This window comes from Physeter macrocephalus, chromosome 11, assembly GCF_002837175.3.
Source record: "Physeter macrocephalus isolate SW-GA chromosome 11, ASM283717v5, whole genome shotgun sequence".
Classification (NCBI taxonomy): Eukaryota; Metazoa; Chordata; class Mammalia; order Artiodactyla; family Physeteridae; genus Physeter; species Physeter macrocephalus.
In genome coordinates, this window is record NC_041224.1 from 180,116,797 (window position 1) to 180,133,072 (window position 16,276).

At 50.8% G+C, this 16,276-nt stretch overlaps 1 protein-coding gene across 1 annotated transcript in view; it reads left to right on the forward strand.

Moving 5' to 3' along the window:
- Positions 1-16,276, forward strand: part of TRAF3 (TNF receptor associated factor 3) — a 127,249-nt gene that overhangs the window by 80,036 nt on the left and 30,937 nt on the right. Inside the window, exons 3-7 of the mRNA XM_024131065.3 lie at positions 2,902-3,147; positions 4,861-4,912; positions 7,456-7,560; positions 8,179-8,346; positions 15,401-15,481. Coding sequence (XP_023986833.1) covers positions 2,902-3,147; positions 4,861-4,912; positions 7,456-7,560; positions 8,179-8,346; positions 15,401-15,481 — 652 coding nt within the window. The remainder of the gene's footprint in view (positions 1-2,901; positions 3,148-4,860; positions 4,913-7,455; positions 7,561-8,178; positions 8,347-15,400; positions 15,482-16,276) is intronic.

The window sequence follows — 16,276 nt, forward strand, 5'->3', positions numbered from 1 at the left end:
TCACTGTTGTGGCCTCTCCCGTTGCGGAGCACAGGCTCCGGACGCGCAGGCTCAGCGGCCGTGGCTCACGGGCCCAGCCGCCCCGCGGCACGTGGGATCTTCCCGGACCGGGGCGCGAACACGCGTCCCCTGCATCGGCAGGCGGACTCTCAACCACTGCGCCACCAGGGAAGCCCTAGTCTTACATTTTAAAGTGTATGACACTATGTATAAATGTCACGAATTAACCAAACCCAAATGGAAGCAACCACCTTAAACAGTTACTTTGTAATATTCTTGGTTAGATTTTAAATTGAAATATAATTCACATACCATGAAATTCACCCCTTTAAAGTGTCCAGTTCGTTGGTTTCTAGTATATTCACAGAATTTGCCATCATCCCCAGTATCCAATTCCGGAACACTTTGATCACCCCAAGAAGCCCTGTTCCCATTAGTAGATGCACCGACTCCCCCCCAGGCCCTGGCAACCATGAATCTACTTTGTGTCTCTGTGGATTTGCCTATTCTGGACATTTCACGTTTAGATAGTTTTCTCCTTCCTTACTTGTGAATATTAGGTAAAGGAGGTCAGGTATTTTTCTTGTTCGTGCTGTCTAAGCACTGTAGGGCCTCTTTCCCTCCTTCCCCAAAGGCTCGTTCTCCAGCCAGCAGCTTAGCTCAGGAGTGGGCCATGCGTGGGCCAGGACGCGGGGCACTGAGCAGGGCTGTGAGAGGCCCCTGGGGCCCGCTGTAGAGATACCCACGCCAGCACCTCACATTCCAGGTGAGTCCTGGCACACCTGCTGGCCGCAGGCTGTGCTCTCTGCCTTTCAGGACAGGCTGCTGTGACGTTCTCCTTATGTTCTTGGGATACTTGCATCCATTCGCTTTTCTTAAGCAGCCTATAAAAACCAAGGATCTAAAACTATATTCTTCATTTGTCTGTACGGAGTATGACATGTTATAGGTAAAGGAACATTTATTATTTGTCATTAACTTGATCTTAAGTTAATTGTCTCTCATATTTGAAATAGGAATTCACCTCCAAAGAATCAAACATTTCTCACTAAAAACTTTATTGAACACACGGCTTCTTTACGCACTGTAGGATAAAATACTAAACCAAAGTTGCAAGTAGCTTATAATAAGCAAGGGTTTTCAAGGTACGAAGCTGTGAGATCAGATGTGAAATCTGAAGAGTTTTCTTTTCCTGTTTCTTTTCTTTTTCTTTTTTCTGGTTTCACAGAAACACAGTTTGGTGTGAGTGGCTCAGACCTCACCTCTCCCTCTATTTGTTAACTCAACAAATGTGTATTTTTGAGTTGAGATAAGATGAGAACCTTCTACCCATCAGACACTAGCAGTTCTAGGTGCCTGGTGTTTGTCAGTCAGCAGAACAGATCCAAACCCATGTTGCTGGGGAGCTTGCGTCCTGCCACAGGGAGATAGGCAGTAAATAAACCATAAACGAGCAGTCTTAGGAGGACGGACCAAGGGGTGGGGTGTGTGGGCTGACTAGGGTGGGCCTCCCTGAGGAGGTGGGAGGGGCGTTCCCGGCGGGGAGCCGTGGGGCTGGGGTCAGCCTCTGCAGAAGGGCAGGGGGGCGGCCAGTGGCAGCAGGTCGGCTCCTGGTTGACCCTTTTCCCTGACGGGCACCTTCCTACTTAGCATCTTGATGAACAGGATTCTGATCAACAGGTTGGTGAGCAAAGGGTTGCTGGCCTTTTGGGGTCATTTTGAAATCTTCTTTGTTTTGGTTTCACAAATAGATTTCATAGGAGGCTCCCATGCTTTGCACGATAATGTGCTATTTGTTAAAAGTAACCCAAGCGTGGCTGAAAGACCAGGTCATTTACCCGTCACACGTACTGCTGCCTGTGTGGTTCCTACACGTCCCTGCTACGAAATGTTCGTTCCCTCGGCCCCATGGAGAGGCAGGAAGAGGCGGCCTGAGCAGTGAGGCGGGGAGAGCTGGGCTCTGCGCCCTGGTTCCCGCAGAGCCCGAGTCCATGGCCCGGGCCGCCCGGTGAGGGGCCTCAGGCTGAGGAGGGCAGGGTGGGCGTGCGGGCCGATGCCCACAGCCTCGTGAGGAGAAAGAATTTGGCCCTTATTTCTGTCAGCAGCAGAAATAGATGGATCGAGCAGGAGTGCAGTGCGGTCTTGAGAGACCTGGGGAGCTGGGAAAGAACCTTCTCTGCAGGGTCACCAGATGTGCTGCTGCTGAGGCTGCTGGGCCTGGGGTCTTCGTGGCAGGTCTCCAGGCACCTCCTGCTTTGCCTGGCGATGGGCACTCACAGGTGGGGACCAGCTCCCCGTGCGCTCCCAGAAGGCAGAGGGCGCGGAGACCCAGCCCGGCGTCCCCTCCACCGGCCCGCCCTGGGCACAGGGTCCCCGCAAACCCAGGGCGCACCTCCCAAGGCTTCAGGGCACAGGCTCGGTGCAGGGGGCTGGGCGGGTGCTGCCCAGTGCGGGGGCGGAGTGCGAAGGACCCCGAGGGAGGTGCCATCGCTGGTGAGAGGAGCAGGTCCGGCCTTGGGCTCCACAGTGACACTGCCCTGGGTCGGGTCGTATCACCTGGCAGTGCAGCGAGGCTCACAAGGAGATGAAATTGGCCGAGAGCAGGTGTGGCTCCAGCCGCGCCATCAGAATGACGCGTAGAATTTAAAGTTACAGCAGAGTATCATCTGTATTTTAAGTTAAAGAGCCTTGATAATGCAGTTTGTACCTTGTAGCAGGTCCTTGGGTGGGAGGCGTGTGTGATGGCGGTGTCCTGCTCCGTCAGGTGCTGGAGGCTGGAAGGGCACCCGCGTGTCCTCGACGCTGAAGGAGAGCGCACGCGCTGGCTCTCCCGGGCCTCCCGTCAGCACCCTGTGCTTCCCGGCGTGTGTCTCTGATGGACCCCACCCCCGCCCCCCACAGGATGGAGCCGAGTAAAAAGCTGGACGCAGCCGGCACCCTGCCAGCCAACCCCCCACTGAAGCTGCACCCCGACCGCAGCGCCGGGCCTGCCGTCCTGGTCCCCGAGCAGGGGGGCTACAAGGAGCGCTTCGTGAAGGCCGTGGAGGACAAGTACAAGTGCGAGAAGTGCCGCCTGGTGCTCTGCAACCCCAAGCAGACCGAGTGCGGACACCGCTTCTGCGAGACCTGCATGGGCGCCCTGCTCAGGTGGGTGCCCTGCTCAGGTGGGTGCCCCAACGCAGGGGACCGGGGCCCGGCCCGCAGACTCAGGGAGGCCCTCCCCAGCTTCTCCAGCAAGGTCTCGGCCCTGGTGCCCGGGTCTCCATCTGCGTGGCCAGGTGTTGCTGGAGGCGCTCACGGTATGGGGAGGAGACATCCCGTCTGCAAATAACGGTGGGGCCCTTTGGGGCGAGCGCCTGGGGGCTGGGATTGGGGGACAGGGCCACGGGAGGGATGGGCCAGGCCGAAGCTGAGTGGAATCCAGTGAGTGTCAGCGAACCCGCAGCAGCCCTCACGGGCCTGTCAGCTGGGCATTGATGCCATTTAGAATCACGGGCGTCAGAGAGGCTGGAGTTTTACAGCAGAGCTCATGTTGGCTGAGAGAGCATCTTCGTTCATCCCACAGGTATTTCCTGGGCGGGGTGCCGGGCGCTGTGCTCAGCCTGGGTCCCCAGCAGTGGACAAGGGCCGGGAAGGCTGCCCCGCTGCTCCTCCAGACCCACCACTGAGCGCAGCCTCTCCCTCCCGGCACCCTCCTGTGGGTACTTGCCGCCGTGCTCTTATCCACTCATCCCCAGCGGTGAGCTCAGCTTCGCCAGCTTGTGGGTGAAATAACTCTTGGTTGGAGCTTAGTGATGGCAGAGTAGGCTCAGAGCCCCTGATTTCCCTGCACTTCGGCCCCACGGAAGGGGCCGGGGGCTGTTGCTCTTCTGGTTTCGGCCCTTCTTTGCTTCCTGAGCTCCTCGTGCTCTGTGTTCTGCAGGTGTCAGGGGATCCCCCCCAGACGCCACTCAGCCCCGGGCTCTAAGGATGTGAAAAGATCCCTGTGATTAAAACAGTTTGGCACGAGCTCCATATTAACGCAGGCTGAATGAGTGAGCTTTTATTTTAAAACACGTTAATTTCCTCCCGCACTGACCCTCGGCCCTCCTGCCCCTCTGCAGGGCCCCAGTGCACTCGTGCCCACCTGCCCCCCGCTCCTGAAGCCTCTGCTGCTGCCCCCTGGCCTGGACTCCTGGCGCCTTTAGGCTGTCTAGGGCAGGGGCCCTGGAAGTAGGCTGGAGCGCTCAAAATTAGTTTTTATTTTTAATCTCTAGGAGGTGGTTTCCAGGCCCGGGATGGGTGAGAATCAAGTCCAAAAAAGGGCAGCATGGGAGCAGTGGCTGGTGTCCTGAGTTTGGGGACAAGAATAATGTAGGAGACCAGTGGTTTCTTTAGACAGGGTCAGCTTTAAATTCCCACACTGTTCAAGTCCACGGAATTGCATCATCCTTTCAATACACTGTGAAGGAAATAGCCTATGGATAAAGCACTGGCTGTGCTTGTAAAGCAGACCGTTCAGAGGCTTTCCTGATAGCTGTGGACACTCACGCTGAAGAGCCCCTTCACAGAGAGCTGCTTTTGGTTTCTGAAATAAAATTTCACCTTTAATTGAAAGGGACTTTCCAAGAGGGGCTGATCTAAGCTGTTCTGCTTAAAAACTTCCTTATGAAAAATTACTATTAAAAAAAGAATTTTAGCCCTTTTCTCCTATTTAAACCTTATTTAAACCAAATTCACCAGGGCATCCTGAAGCTCTGGTGGTTGTTCTGAGCTTCACACGGCAGACATGACCCTAAAGTGAATGGTTCACCGTATCCAGTGGGTTCAGATGAGAAGGTGGCTTTCACTCTAACACATTTACTGTGTGTTTCCCCTCAGCTCCTCCAGCCCAAAATGCACGGCGTGTCGAGAAGGCATCAGCAAAGACAAGGTATTCTTGGTTTTTAATGAATTATTTTGTCACTGTTTTGCGCTGGGTAGTGCCTCCCACGTAATTTGCATCCAGTGCCCTGGCTCCAAGTTTCTCTGAGTTGACAGCTGATGGAGCAGGGTCGAGGCAGCGGACTGTGTCACATAAGCACCGGGACAGACGGCGCAGATCCGCGGGGCAGGTCCCCAGCCGCGTGACCCCCGAGCCTGTCTCCTCACCTGTGTCAGTAATGGGTTCACCTCCCAAGACCCCCAGGTGGGTGAGGAGTAAGTAAAGTGCAGAGATGTGCACTGTCGTCTCGGGTCTTTATCCCGGGTGCCTGCGCTCCACCTTCAAGCAGTGCTAGTCTGAGGGGTTCCATTGGATTTGCTCTCTCCCTGCCCCCAGGAAGCATCTCAAAGTCATTAAGACACGTGTGAGATTTCAGCCCTTCCCTCCCCCACGTGGTTGAGAATGCCAGCGAAAGCTCACGAGGGTCCTGCAGATCAGCGCGCAGGGGCCCTGGGCGCCCACCAGCTTCCCCCCCTGGGCCCTGGGCCCTGCTCACCCATCCCTCTGGTCATCCACGCCCTGCCACACCCTGACAGGCACACTTCTAGTTTGAAACGACTCGTTCTTGAAGTACTTAAAATATCAATAAAAATATGTGGTTCTGATATTTTGATTAATGAACCTAACAATTTTTTAAATGTAGGTCATTAAATTGTACAGTAAAATTCTCACTCTGGGGTTTTCCCATGGCTTTGTTGTTAAGCAGCACAGGTGAGTGTGGTGATTTGAGGGTTGCTGGTGACGGGTGCCCGTGGGCTGCCAGGACGGGGCATTCGATGTCACCTGTTCTGGGCGGTTCAGAGACAGAATTGGCCGAACGTCCATGTACCTGTTCTTCCTTAGCATTTACCTGCCACCAAAGACTTCACTTAGTTTGGAAGGGATTGTTTTTAAGAAAAACAAATCACTCAGTTCTACCTCTTGTCTTAACATGGCAACCTGTTAACTTGTTAACATGTATCTAACCAATCTGACCAGGAGAAAAGGTTGAAACAATGGGCTAAGATGAATTTTTTAGTGTCTCATTTCATTATTTGGAGTTACTATCCTTATTTTTCAATGGCATTGATAGCTGAAGAAGAATTACTAGATTTGTTGAAGAATCATAAATGAGACTGACTGAAGCCATGGATCCTTGTGGGAAAATGTGGGGCTGGTTGGGCCCCGGGAGACCGAGATCAACCCCTCGGCGGGTCACTGAGGGTGGTGGCCACCCCGGGGCCTCCACTTCCCCATCTGTAAAATGAGACAGTTGTAGTAATGATACTAGATCTTTTTCAGCTCTAAAATTCTGTACTTTTATTATTCTGATATTTTCATTCTATGTGTTTTTTCTCCCTAAAGGTAAATGATTTAAGAAACTTAGGAAATTCCCTGGCAGTCCATTGGTTAAGACTTGGTGCTTTCACTGCCGTGGACCCAGGTTCGATCCCTGGTCGGGGAACTAAGATCCCACAAGCCGTGAGGCATAGCCAAAGGAGAAAAAAAAAAAAGAAAAGAAAAGGAACTTAATGGCACAGAAAGGAAGCTTATTTATTACTGGTTAAAAATACCTGTTCTGTTTACTTTAATATCTAAAATTATGACCTTTTTAAAAAAGTCATGTTTACAAAGGATTAGATTTGACTCCAAATTAGTTTATTTTTAACTTTTAACAGCTGTTGATTCTATTTCTTTTCTTGTGGAGTCTAGAAAGGCATATTGAGCTCCCTGTTCCCCCTGTTACCAAGTCAGCGTGTGGGCATTTCTTCGAAACGCCTGAGGACGAGGACGGTGTAGCTTGTGTTGTTAGGAGTGAGAGTATTTGTTTTCCAAGGGAAAAATGAAATTAAAGGGAGGTTTTCATTTTCAAAGGGAAACATTTTCATTATTGGATTAACCCCAGTCTTTGCAACATATATTTTTAAAAGTTTCTTACATAGCAGGCTAATGCTTTCTTCTGGGTGAAAAATGAGTTATTAGTGACATAACCTTAGGAGCAAGAACCAAACTAAATGTTTTACAAACCATCTGCAAAATATTATCTTTTACAGTAGTTTCTCTCTTTCTCTGGCAAGGATCTAGAAAGGCATCAAGTTGTAGCGGGCTCTGCCCTGGTCTCTTGATGGGAGGTCCCACCCGCGGCAGTGCTGGCGCCTGGAAATCTCCAGGATCTAGATGTGAACTTGGTCCTGGTGTGTCCTCGTCTTGAGTGTGTCAGTTAATCCAAAATGTGTGCTGCTCCAAAGTGATCTTCAGTTGCTCAGTATAACATGCTTACTTTTGGTTTATCTAATAAAAGGTGGTAGTTAAGGTTTTATTATTTAAATTGTGTCTCTTAGTGGGGGTGGCTCCTTCATTCTACTTAGATTAAAATAGTTCTTAATGCTTTCTGAGGCCCACTTAAGGGATGTTCTCATGGTTTTTTTACACTGGTTTTGCCTTGTCTAAAGTAGCAGCATGTGGAGATTAAGAAATATTAATCCTCTAAAATAGCTAACTTTCAATTTCAGGTGTTTAAGGATAATTGCTGCAAGAGAGAGATTCTGGCCCTTCAGATATACTGTAGGAACGAAGGCAGAGGCTGTGTAGAGCAGTTAGCACTGGGGCACCTGCTGGTAAGTAGGGATGTGATGTGTCGGCTTTACATCCAGAAATACGAGTCCCTGGTCAGTACGATGTGGCCCCTTAAGATCATGTTTGCATTAGTCTTTCAGACACAACCACCTATGAAAGCAGTCAGAGCCATTTGGGTATGAAATGTTATTTTTAATGACATCATAGGCAGAACTCTCAATTGGTTTTTGAACACCCCACCCTATTTAGAGTAGAAAAATCTGAATTGAATTTTGACTGTAGAAGGCCCATTTAAACCTTCTCCTTTTTATAACCATGAAATTCCACGTAATGTCTTATGTTTTTTTGATTAGTATCATATTTTATCCTGGAAAGATATTTGAATTGGAATAAAACAAAGTCCTTAGCAGATAACCATTTATTTATCCAGGAAGAAGAGTTAATTGACTTAATTCTTCAAAAGCAATATAGTTTGAGTAATCATTAAATGGAACATGAAATTCAGTGTCTCTTGATACATTTGTCACTCTTCTTTTGTGAAAAGCTGATCTAGCAGCAGATGGAAACATTATTGTGGGATTTAATTGCATAGAGGCTAGAATTTGGTATTTCAGATTGGAGTTTTGCCAGTTAAGAACTTTGAATTGTCTGTCTTACAGGTGCATTTGAAGAATGATTGCCAGTTTGAGGAACTTTTGTGTGTCCGTGCCGACTGCAAAGAGAAAGTACTGAGGAAGGACCTGCGTGACCACGTGGACAAGGCCTGTAAATACCGTGAGGCCACGTGCAGCCACTGCAAAAGCCAGGTCCCGATGATCACGTTGCAGGTGCGGTGTTTTCTTGTTTCACCCACCTTCTACTCCATCCAGATGTCGTTTGTCCGCAGAATAGCTTGTTAAATGACTATTCTAACAGAAATAAAGAGAAAAGATAGGAGTAAATAGCAGTTTTCATCTGACTTTATTTCAGAGTTAAGCTTCATTTGTTTTTCCCATTTTGATTTATGCAATTAATTTCCCGTTGCCTAGATTGACGGCCATTTGGGATGCCAAAAAAACGAAGACCGATTATTCAAAAAAGGTAGAATTTTTCACTTGTGCCAGGGAATAGCCTCTAAAATCTTGTTGGACTGCTTAATCATTTTACGGCTCCATGACATAACCATCACTTCAACAGGGTAATTTATCCTGCAGTATTGAAGTGCAGCGGTCTCTCCTGGAGAGAGATGAGAATTTAAAATGTTTTCATGCCTCCATTATTTTGGCACAGCTTATATTGTGCGCATGTTAGAATCAGATCACTTGTATGTAAATCAAAGAGAAACAGGTGTTGGGATGGAGGACAAACTTTAAAAAGAGTCAGTGGTGTAGACACCCTCAAATATTTGTTTGTTGAATACGTATTTTCTGCATACCTGCTGTGTGCTGGGCACTGTTCTAGGAGCTGCAGGTTCAGTGGTGACCCTCATCTTCCAGTGGGAAGAGATCACAAGTCCTATGAAGACAAACTGGCAACAGGGGAGGAGGGGTGGTCAGGGCGGGCCCTTCTGAGGAGTCAGGACAAGGCAGGAAGAGCCCTGGGGCAGAGGAAGCAGCGGGGCGGCTCAGGCTCCGAGAGGGAACAGACTCAGCAGGTAGATTTCCCCTTGCACAGAGCAGAGGCGCCGTGCAAAGTTGGTGGGGGGCAGCCTTGAGCAAGGGACAGATGCAGTCATGGTTAACGCAGAGCCAATGGGCTTAGCTGATGGCTTGAGTATGGAGTATGAGCTTGGAGGATGCCCAGCGTTTGCAGCTAGAGCAGCTGGACCGACCAGAGTGTCCTACCGAAGTGGGGCTCAGCGGAAGAGAGGAGGCTTTGGGGGGGATAGGGAGTGGTCTGGGCCGTAGGTATGTGTAAATAGGTGGTACTTGCAGCCCTGGGACTGGAGCAAGTAGAGAGAAGGGCCAGAGTCGGAGGACAGAGGCCTGGGGCACGTGATGCTTACAGCTTACTGAGAGGGGGAGGTCGCCCAGCCAAGGCGTGGCCGGCGTGGAAGGGTCAGGAAAGTGACGTCCCAGAGGCAGGTGGAGCTGCAGGGTATGTGGCACAGGTGCTGCTGAGAGGCTGGGCTTGGAGGGGCTGGGAATTGGCTGCTGGCCGAGGCAGGATGGTGACTGGTGGGTCACCAGATGGGAGGGGACGGTGCAAGAGCAGCCAGGCGTGAGGGCCACAGTCGAATTCCTGGCGGATATTCGGGAGTACTTACTGACCAAAATTTAGGGACAGTTTTCTTTGTTTTTCTGTATGAAATGAGATGTATTCTACAATCTCCATTTTACCTTACCTTGTATAACTTTCCTGTGCCTGGGACTCTTCCATCGTGAAATCTGTTTCCTGTATGATTCTCTTGTCGTTTCCAGTTATTAATAACCTTTAATAACTGTGCCCTCCCCTTTGAAAAATAGCAGTAGTATTTCTAATTTCTTCAGTAATTAAATTCAAGTGAATGAGACGGCGTACCCATGAGTAGTACTCCCGACCTTACACGTTACTATGTTGCTATCAAAGTTACACTTTGCTTCTTGCCCAAAATCAATTACCTTTATTTGCAGGATAGAATCCAGGAATTAATTTTCATCTGAGAAAGAACTGTAAGCATGTCAGTTAAACAGCCTATGAGTAACCAGCTCTGGGCTCCAGCCGAGGCTTAAAGAGGTTGGTTTTGGAATAACAGCATCGCACATGGAGTCATGAAACATTTGTTGACTGCTCTTGGGCGCCAGACCCTGAGCTAGTTGCTCAGGACACACAAGAGAGTAGATTTCAGTCTCTCCCCTTCATTTCACGGTCTGGTAGGGGAGACAGTCAGATATACAATTATGTACATGGTGGTATGGGAAGAGACAGTTAACATGGCCTGATAGGGTCCAGGAGGGCTTTGGAGAGGAGGTGGCATTTGCTCTGATCTGGGTCTTCAATCTGTTGACTGCAAACAGGAGAGAGAGACACAGCAGGTGCAGAGGCACAAAGTGGTAATTGCCAGTTTGGGACCCGAGTTGTGCAAATAAATATTCATTAAATCTTACCACGCTTTTGTGATGAAAACTTTTTTTTTTTTTTTTTTTAGTGCAGGCAAGAAAAATGGAATATATGAGATACGCATTTGTGAATTCTCCTATACCCCATTATCAAACACTCAGTTTCCTACTTAATGAAACTAAGATGACAGTAGTGAAATGAAATCAATAAGAAATGGGGCCCGGAGCCAGAATTTTATCTGCTTGTTTAAAATGATTCTTGATTTTGGTAATGCGAGAACGTGAGACACAAATGCAGGCTTACGAGCGAGCAGAGAACTCCCGCTGCTTGTGCACCGGCCGCCGGCTCCTGGGGCCCTTGGCGCTAGCAGACGGCCACACCCACCCGCGCTTGCTCACACACCTGGAAGCGGCCAAGACTCTCCCCGGGCTCCCGCCCTGTCAGCAGTGGTGGGATCTGGCTCCCAAGTCTTGTTCTTTCAACCCTCACAGTCTCATCCTCTCAGGCCTTAAGATTATTTTAAAAAAGAGCCGTTGCTTAACTTAGGCCTGAAGCCCCAGGTCATCCTGACTTTCCTCCATGTCCTGCTTTCAACCCTCACAGTCTCATCCTCTCAGGCCTTAAGATTATTTTAAAAAAGAGCCGTTGCTTAACTTAGGCCTGAAGCCCCAGGTCATCCTGACTTTCCTCCATGTCCTGCGTTTTGTGGTGTGACAGATATAACAAGTGTTGGTAAAATATAGGTTGATAAAGCGCCGAGACTCCAGGGACTTCGCCTTCCAGTGCAGGAGGTGCGGTTCACTCCCTGGTCGGGGAGCTAGGATCCCGCAGGCCTCGTGGCCAAGGGGCCAGAGCAGAAGACAAGAGGCAATGCTGTGGCAAAATTCAACACAGAGGGCTTCCCTGGTGGCACAGTGGTTAAGAATCCGCCTGCTAATGCAGGGGACACGGGTTCAAGCCCTGGTCCGGGAAGATCCACATGCTGCGGAGCAGCTAAGCCCGTGCGCTGCAACTACTGAGCCTGAGCTCTAGAGCCCGCGAGCCACAACTACTGAAGCCCGTGCACCTAGAGCCCATGCTCCGCAACAAGAGAAGCCACTGCAATGAGAAGCCCTTGCACCGCAATGACGCATAGCCCCTGCTCACCGCAACTAGAGAAAGCCCACATGCAGCAATGAAGACCCAATGCAGCCAAAAATAAATAAATTTAAAAAAAAATTCAACACAGACTTTAAAAATGGTCCCCTTCAAAAAAATCAAAAAATGCACTGACGCTCTGGACTATTGCAGTTCACGTGAGCATTTCTTTTCTATCTTTAAACCATGGTATCGGCAGCTATTTTCAAGTTTTTTTTTTAATCTATTAGCAGAATTTAAAGTGTCAGAAAAAAATCTCTTCTTTTCCATTTAGCCCAGAAATTATCGAATATCATTCTCTTTAAACAGTTCTGTTAATTTGTGAAAAGTCAAGAATTGTAAAGATCTCGTTTTATGGGAACATATGTACAGTTGGCCCTTGGATGACACAGGGGTTGGGCGCAGACTCTCCAAGCAGTCTCGAACACGAGTGTAACTTTACAGTCAGCCCTCCTAGCCGAGGTCCCGCATCCACAGCGCCAGCCGACCGTGGGTTGGGTAGTGCCGCAGTGCACACACACCTAGTGAAAAAAACCCACGTGTAAGTCGGCTCACACGGTTCATACCCAGGTTCGAGGGTCAACTGTGTACTGTAACGTACAGGTACAGCCACTTTGGAAAACACGTGGCAATATTTTATTAGGTTGAAAACTCATGTTCTCAACTAGCAGTCCCTCTCCTAGATGTTTAAGAGAAACTGTCGCACATGCACTGCAGAGAGTATGTCAAGCATAACCAGAGGAGCAGAGATCTGGGAACGACCCAAACATCCATCTGTTGGAGAACGGACACATCGCTTGTAGCGGACCCCGTGGACAGTGTGCACAGCAGGGAAGGTTGTATGACGGTAGTGACAGTGGAATCCACGAGTCCACTTATGCGACTCGTGGATTCGCCCAAGAAGCGTGATGTTGAGCCAGGTCGCAGAAGAGTCGAAAGGCAGAATTCCATGTTAACAAAATTCAAAAGCAGTCAAGACGAAACAGTATCTTACCTGTTACGCATACATGTATAATGAAACCTTTTTTTAAGCAAAGGAAGTAAAAGCGCAGATTCAGCCTTGTGGTTTTAGTCGGAGAAAGCGGGGGCGAGGCAGAAGAGGAGCATGCAGGTGATGGGCGTTGGTTACATCCTTGTCCCTGGTGGGTGTTCACTATGCAGTTATGCTTTATGGCCCACACACGCGCGACATCCATTCTGTGTGTGTATCAAAGTCACATTTGCTTTGACAGGCAGGACACGTTTCATTAATATGCAAAGAGTTCTTACATATCGACAGATTAACAGGTTTTTTTTTTTTTTTTGGAAAACGGGTGTATTATCTTCCTTTGGCTGTCATAACAAAGTACCACAAAGTTGGTGGCCTAAAACAACAGAAATGTGTTCCCTCACAGTCCTAGAGGCAGGAGTCTGGATGCAGGGTTTCCTCAGGGCCGTGCCCCTCTGGAGGCTCTGGAGAGGACCCCTCCCTCGCCTCCCCACCTCCTGGGGGTTGTGGTCCTTGGGCTCCCAGACTTGTGGCTGCACCGTTCCGACCTCTGCCTGCATGTACCCATGGCAGTCTTCCTGCTGTACGTCTTCTCCTCTTCCATGGACAGTGTCACTAGGTTCAGGGCCCAGCCTAATCCAGGGTGGCCTCTTAACTCGTTACATCTGCAGAGACCCTATTTCCTTTTCTGAGGTTCCGGGGGGACATGAACTTCGGGGGTCACTGTTCAACCCACTGCAGTGGACAAAAGCTATGAAAGGCAATTCATGGGAAATATAAATGGTTAACATAAAAAACATACTAATGACTACACATCATTAAAGAATTGCAAATCATACTCATTTCACCTGTCACTATCAGAGATGGGAAAGTTTGATAGAATTTGACTGGGGCCGTGCGTTCTCACTGCAGTGAGGGTGGGCTTGTGTAGGCTGATTGGAGGGTAGTCTGGCAATACCCCTCCGAATCCCATTTTAAATGCTCTACCCTTTGATACCCAAAGAAGCCCATTTCTAGAAATCCATCATTTGGACATCCTTGCACAGATCTGCGAAGATACACAAAGCTATTGATGGGTCTGGCCTGTGGGCCCCCAGCCTCACCTCCTGCTCCCCCCGGCTCTGCCCTCCCCGGTACACTGCCCCCGCCCTGGTTCTTCCTCAGAGCACCCCCCCGGGCCACCACCCCCTGCTCGCTCCCAGCCCCCCTGCCGCAGTGGTGATGATCTGTTTGTCCTGGTCGGCCGCCGCTGCCACCCAGTGCAGGCCTGGCCTGGTGAATGAAGGCGGGGTCGAGGGCAGGCTCAGGAGGGAGGCGTGGCATCTGTGGAGTGTCACGTTAGTTCTCCAGGCCCGTGACAGATTCTGTCCTCACAGATGCCCTCTAGGGAGGGCTGGTCACCCCCCCTCTTACAGGTGAGGCAGAGTGAAGCTCTTTGGCCGAGCTTTCCCCCTGAAAGGCGTGACGGCACCTGGGAACTCTTAGGGATTCTGAGCGCGGCCAGGCACCCATCGGGGGTCCCCTCTTGGGAGGTGCTGGTCAGGCTCAGTCCAGTCAGGTGACTTCTGCTGAGCTCGGGACAGCCGTGGGCTCGCCGGCCGTGGGCCTTGCAGGCCTCTGGGGACCAGGCCCCGGAGCAGAGCGGCCACGTCCAGGTGTCCTTTCTGCTGCACACCCACAGGGCGCTGGTCCAGACAAGGGACTTCAGATGGTGTTGCACCTGGCTCCAGGCCTCCCCGGAGGAGAGGAGTGTCCTCTCGGGCACCATGTCCTTGACCTGCACGCCTGCCGGGTCAGACGGCCTCGCAGCCAGCCCTGCCCCAGATACACCTCAACAGCGGCCTAACTGGAGGCCCAGCCAGGAGAACTGGGAGTGTCCCGGGGCCTCAGAGGAAAACCCGCCACATTCTCTTCTTGTCGAGGGATGCCACCTCCAGGAGCCTGGCCTCCCGTGGTTGTGTTACGTGGCAGGTCTGGCTCTGCCTGCGTCCGTCTCCCTCCAGCGGCCCTTTGTCACGTGTCTGGAGGTGCTCTCCAGAGCCTTGGGTTTGCTCTCCTCGTGGGAGCTCTTGCCTGCGCTTCACTTGTGGACAGGTGTACCAGACAGGTGCCCAGCAGGTGCCCAGGGCACCGAGTTGAACAGTCACCGTCATCCAGGCTCTGTGTTGAAATCTGTGCCATCCAGAGAAGGGCTACACCAAAATTTATCCACATTTACCACGCGCTAAAGAAAGATCAGTTCTCAGGACAGTAATTTAAATATCCAGTAGGTCACGTTGTTTTCAGGCTCTTGAGAAGCATCATTTCCAGACCCCAAACTGAGAAGCCAGAGAACTGTCCTTCTCTCCAACCAGCAGAGGCTGGGCCCCGCCATCCACCTGCTGTGTGAGGGAGGCCAAGGCCCAGCCTACCTGGGCGCAGGTGTCAGGGCAGCATCGGCCGACGGGACACAGCGAGAGGGAAGCCGCCGCGAGGATGCCCCTCCGGTGGGCTGTGCTCCCGTGAGTGGCCCCGGCCGGTCAGATCGGAGTAGCTCTTGTGAGATGCCCTCTTTTCAGCACTCAAAACTCTGGTAACACAGCGAGCCATCCACGTGTGATGTGAGTCTTGTGACTCAGGGACGTGGCCCTGGGCAGAGGACTCCCCTGGGCCCTCGTGGGGGTGCTGGGAGCACTGGTGGGTCCGAGGGGAGGTGGCTTGTGTTTCAGAGTTGGCAGCGCCCTCTCTTTCTCCTTCAGAAACACGAAGACACCGAGTGTCCCTGCGTGGTGGTGTCCTGCCCTCATAAGTGCAGTGTCCAGACCCTTCTGAGGAGCGAGGTAAGGGGCGTGGCCGGGCCTGTGCAGGAGTTGGGGATCCTTCAGGACCCCGCTCTGCCCTTAACGCTGAGGTCAGAGGTTTTCACAGATTGTAATAGTGATGCTCACAGTAGAAAAACAGTGAAAACCCTCACGTTGGTTTTGGAAGTCAGATATTTCAGAAACAAACAATTAAAAGCTACAGAGTGGTAAGTTCAGAGCAAAATATTAAGAATTGAGAAAATGGGAATATTTACAATGCAAGCAGAGGTGACACTTTTTAGGTTTAAATCTGTAAACTGGGAATTACTCTAAGATTATCTCAAGGAAATCAGTTAACTTAGAGATACTCCTGAACCACTTAGGCCACACATGCTGTGCAGGGCCTATGCCGGGGGGGCAAGTGGGTGCAGGGGTGGTGCCCACACTTCAGGGGCCACCGGGAAGGCACCTGGACAGCCTCCCCCAGAGGCTGTGCACATCACGCTGCCCTCGGGCTCACTTGCTTTAAGGCAGGTAGATTTTGCAGTACCCTCATTTTGATCGGGATATATCCAGAAGGAACAATTCCAAGGATTCTTAATGTTTTCGCATCTGATCCTGACCTGGACCCCCTCTGGTTGGTGTTCTGGGAACCGTCTGGGGCTCCTGTGGGCTCGGTGGGTGCATGCCCCCCGCCCCCCGGTCCCCACGCCCGGTTCCCTTGGTCCTGGGTCCTCTGATCTGAGGAGCCTGCTCACCTCAACCTTTTCAACAGCCTGGAATTTTACACCTGGATATGGGGGAGGGGAGCTCAGTCTCTCAACGTCCGTGACA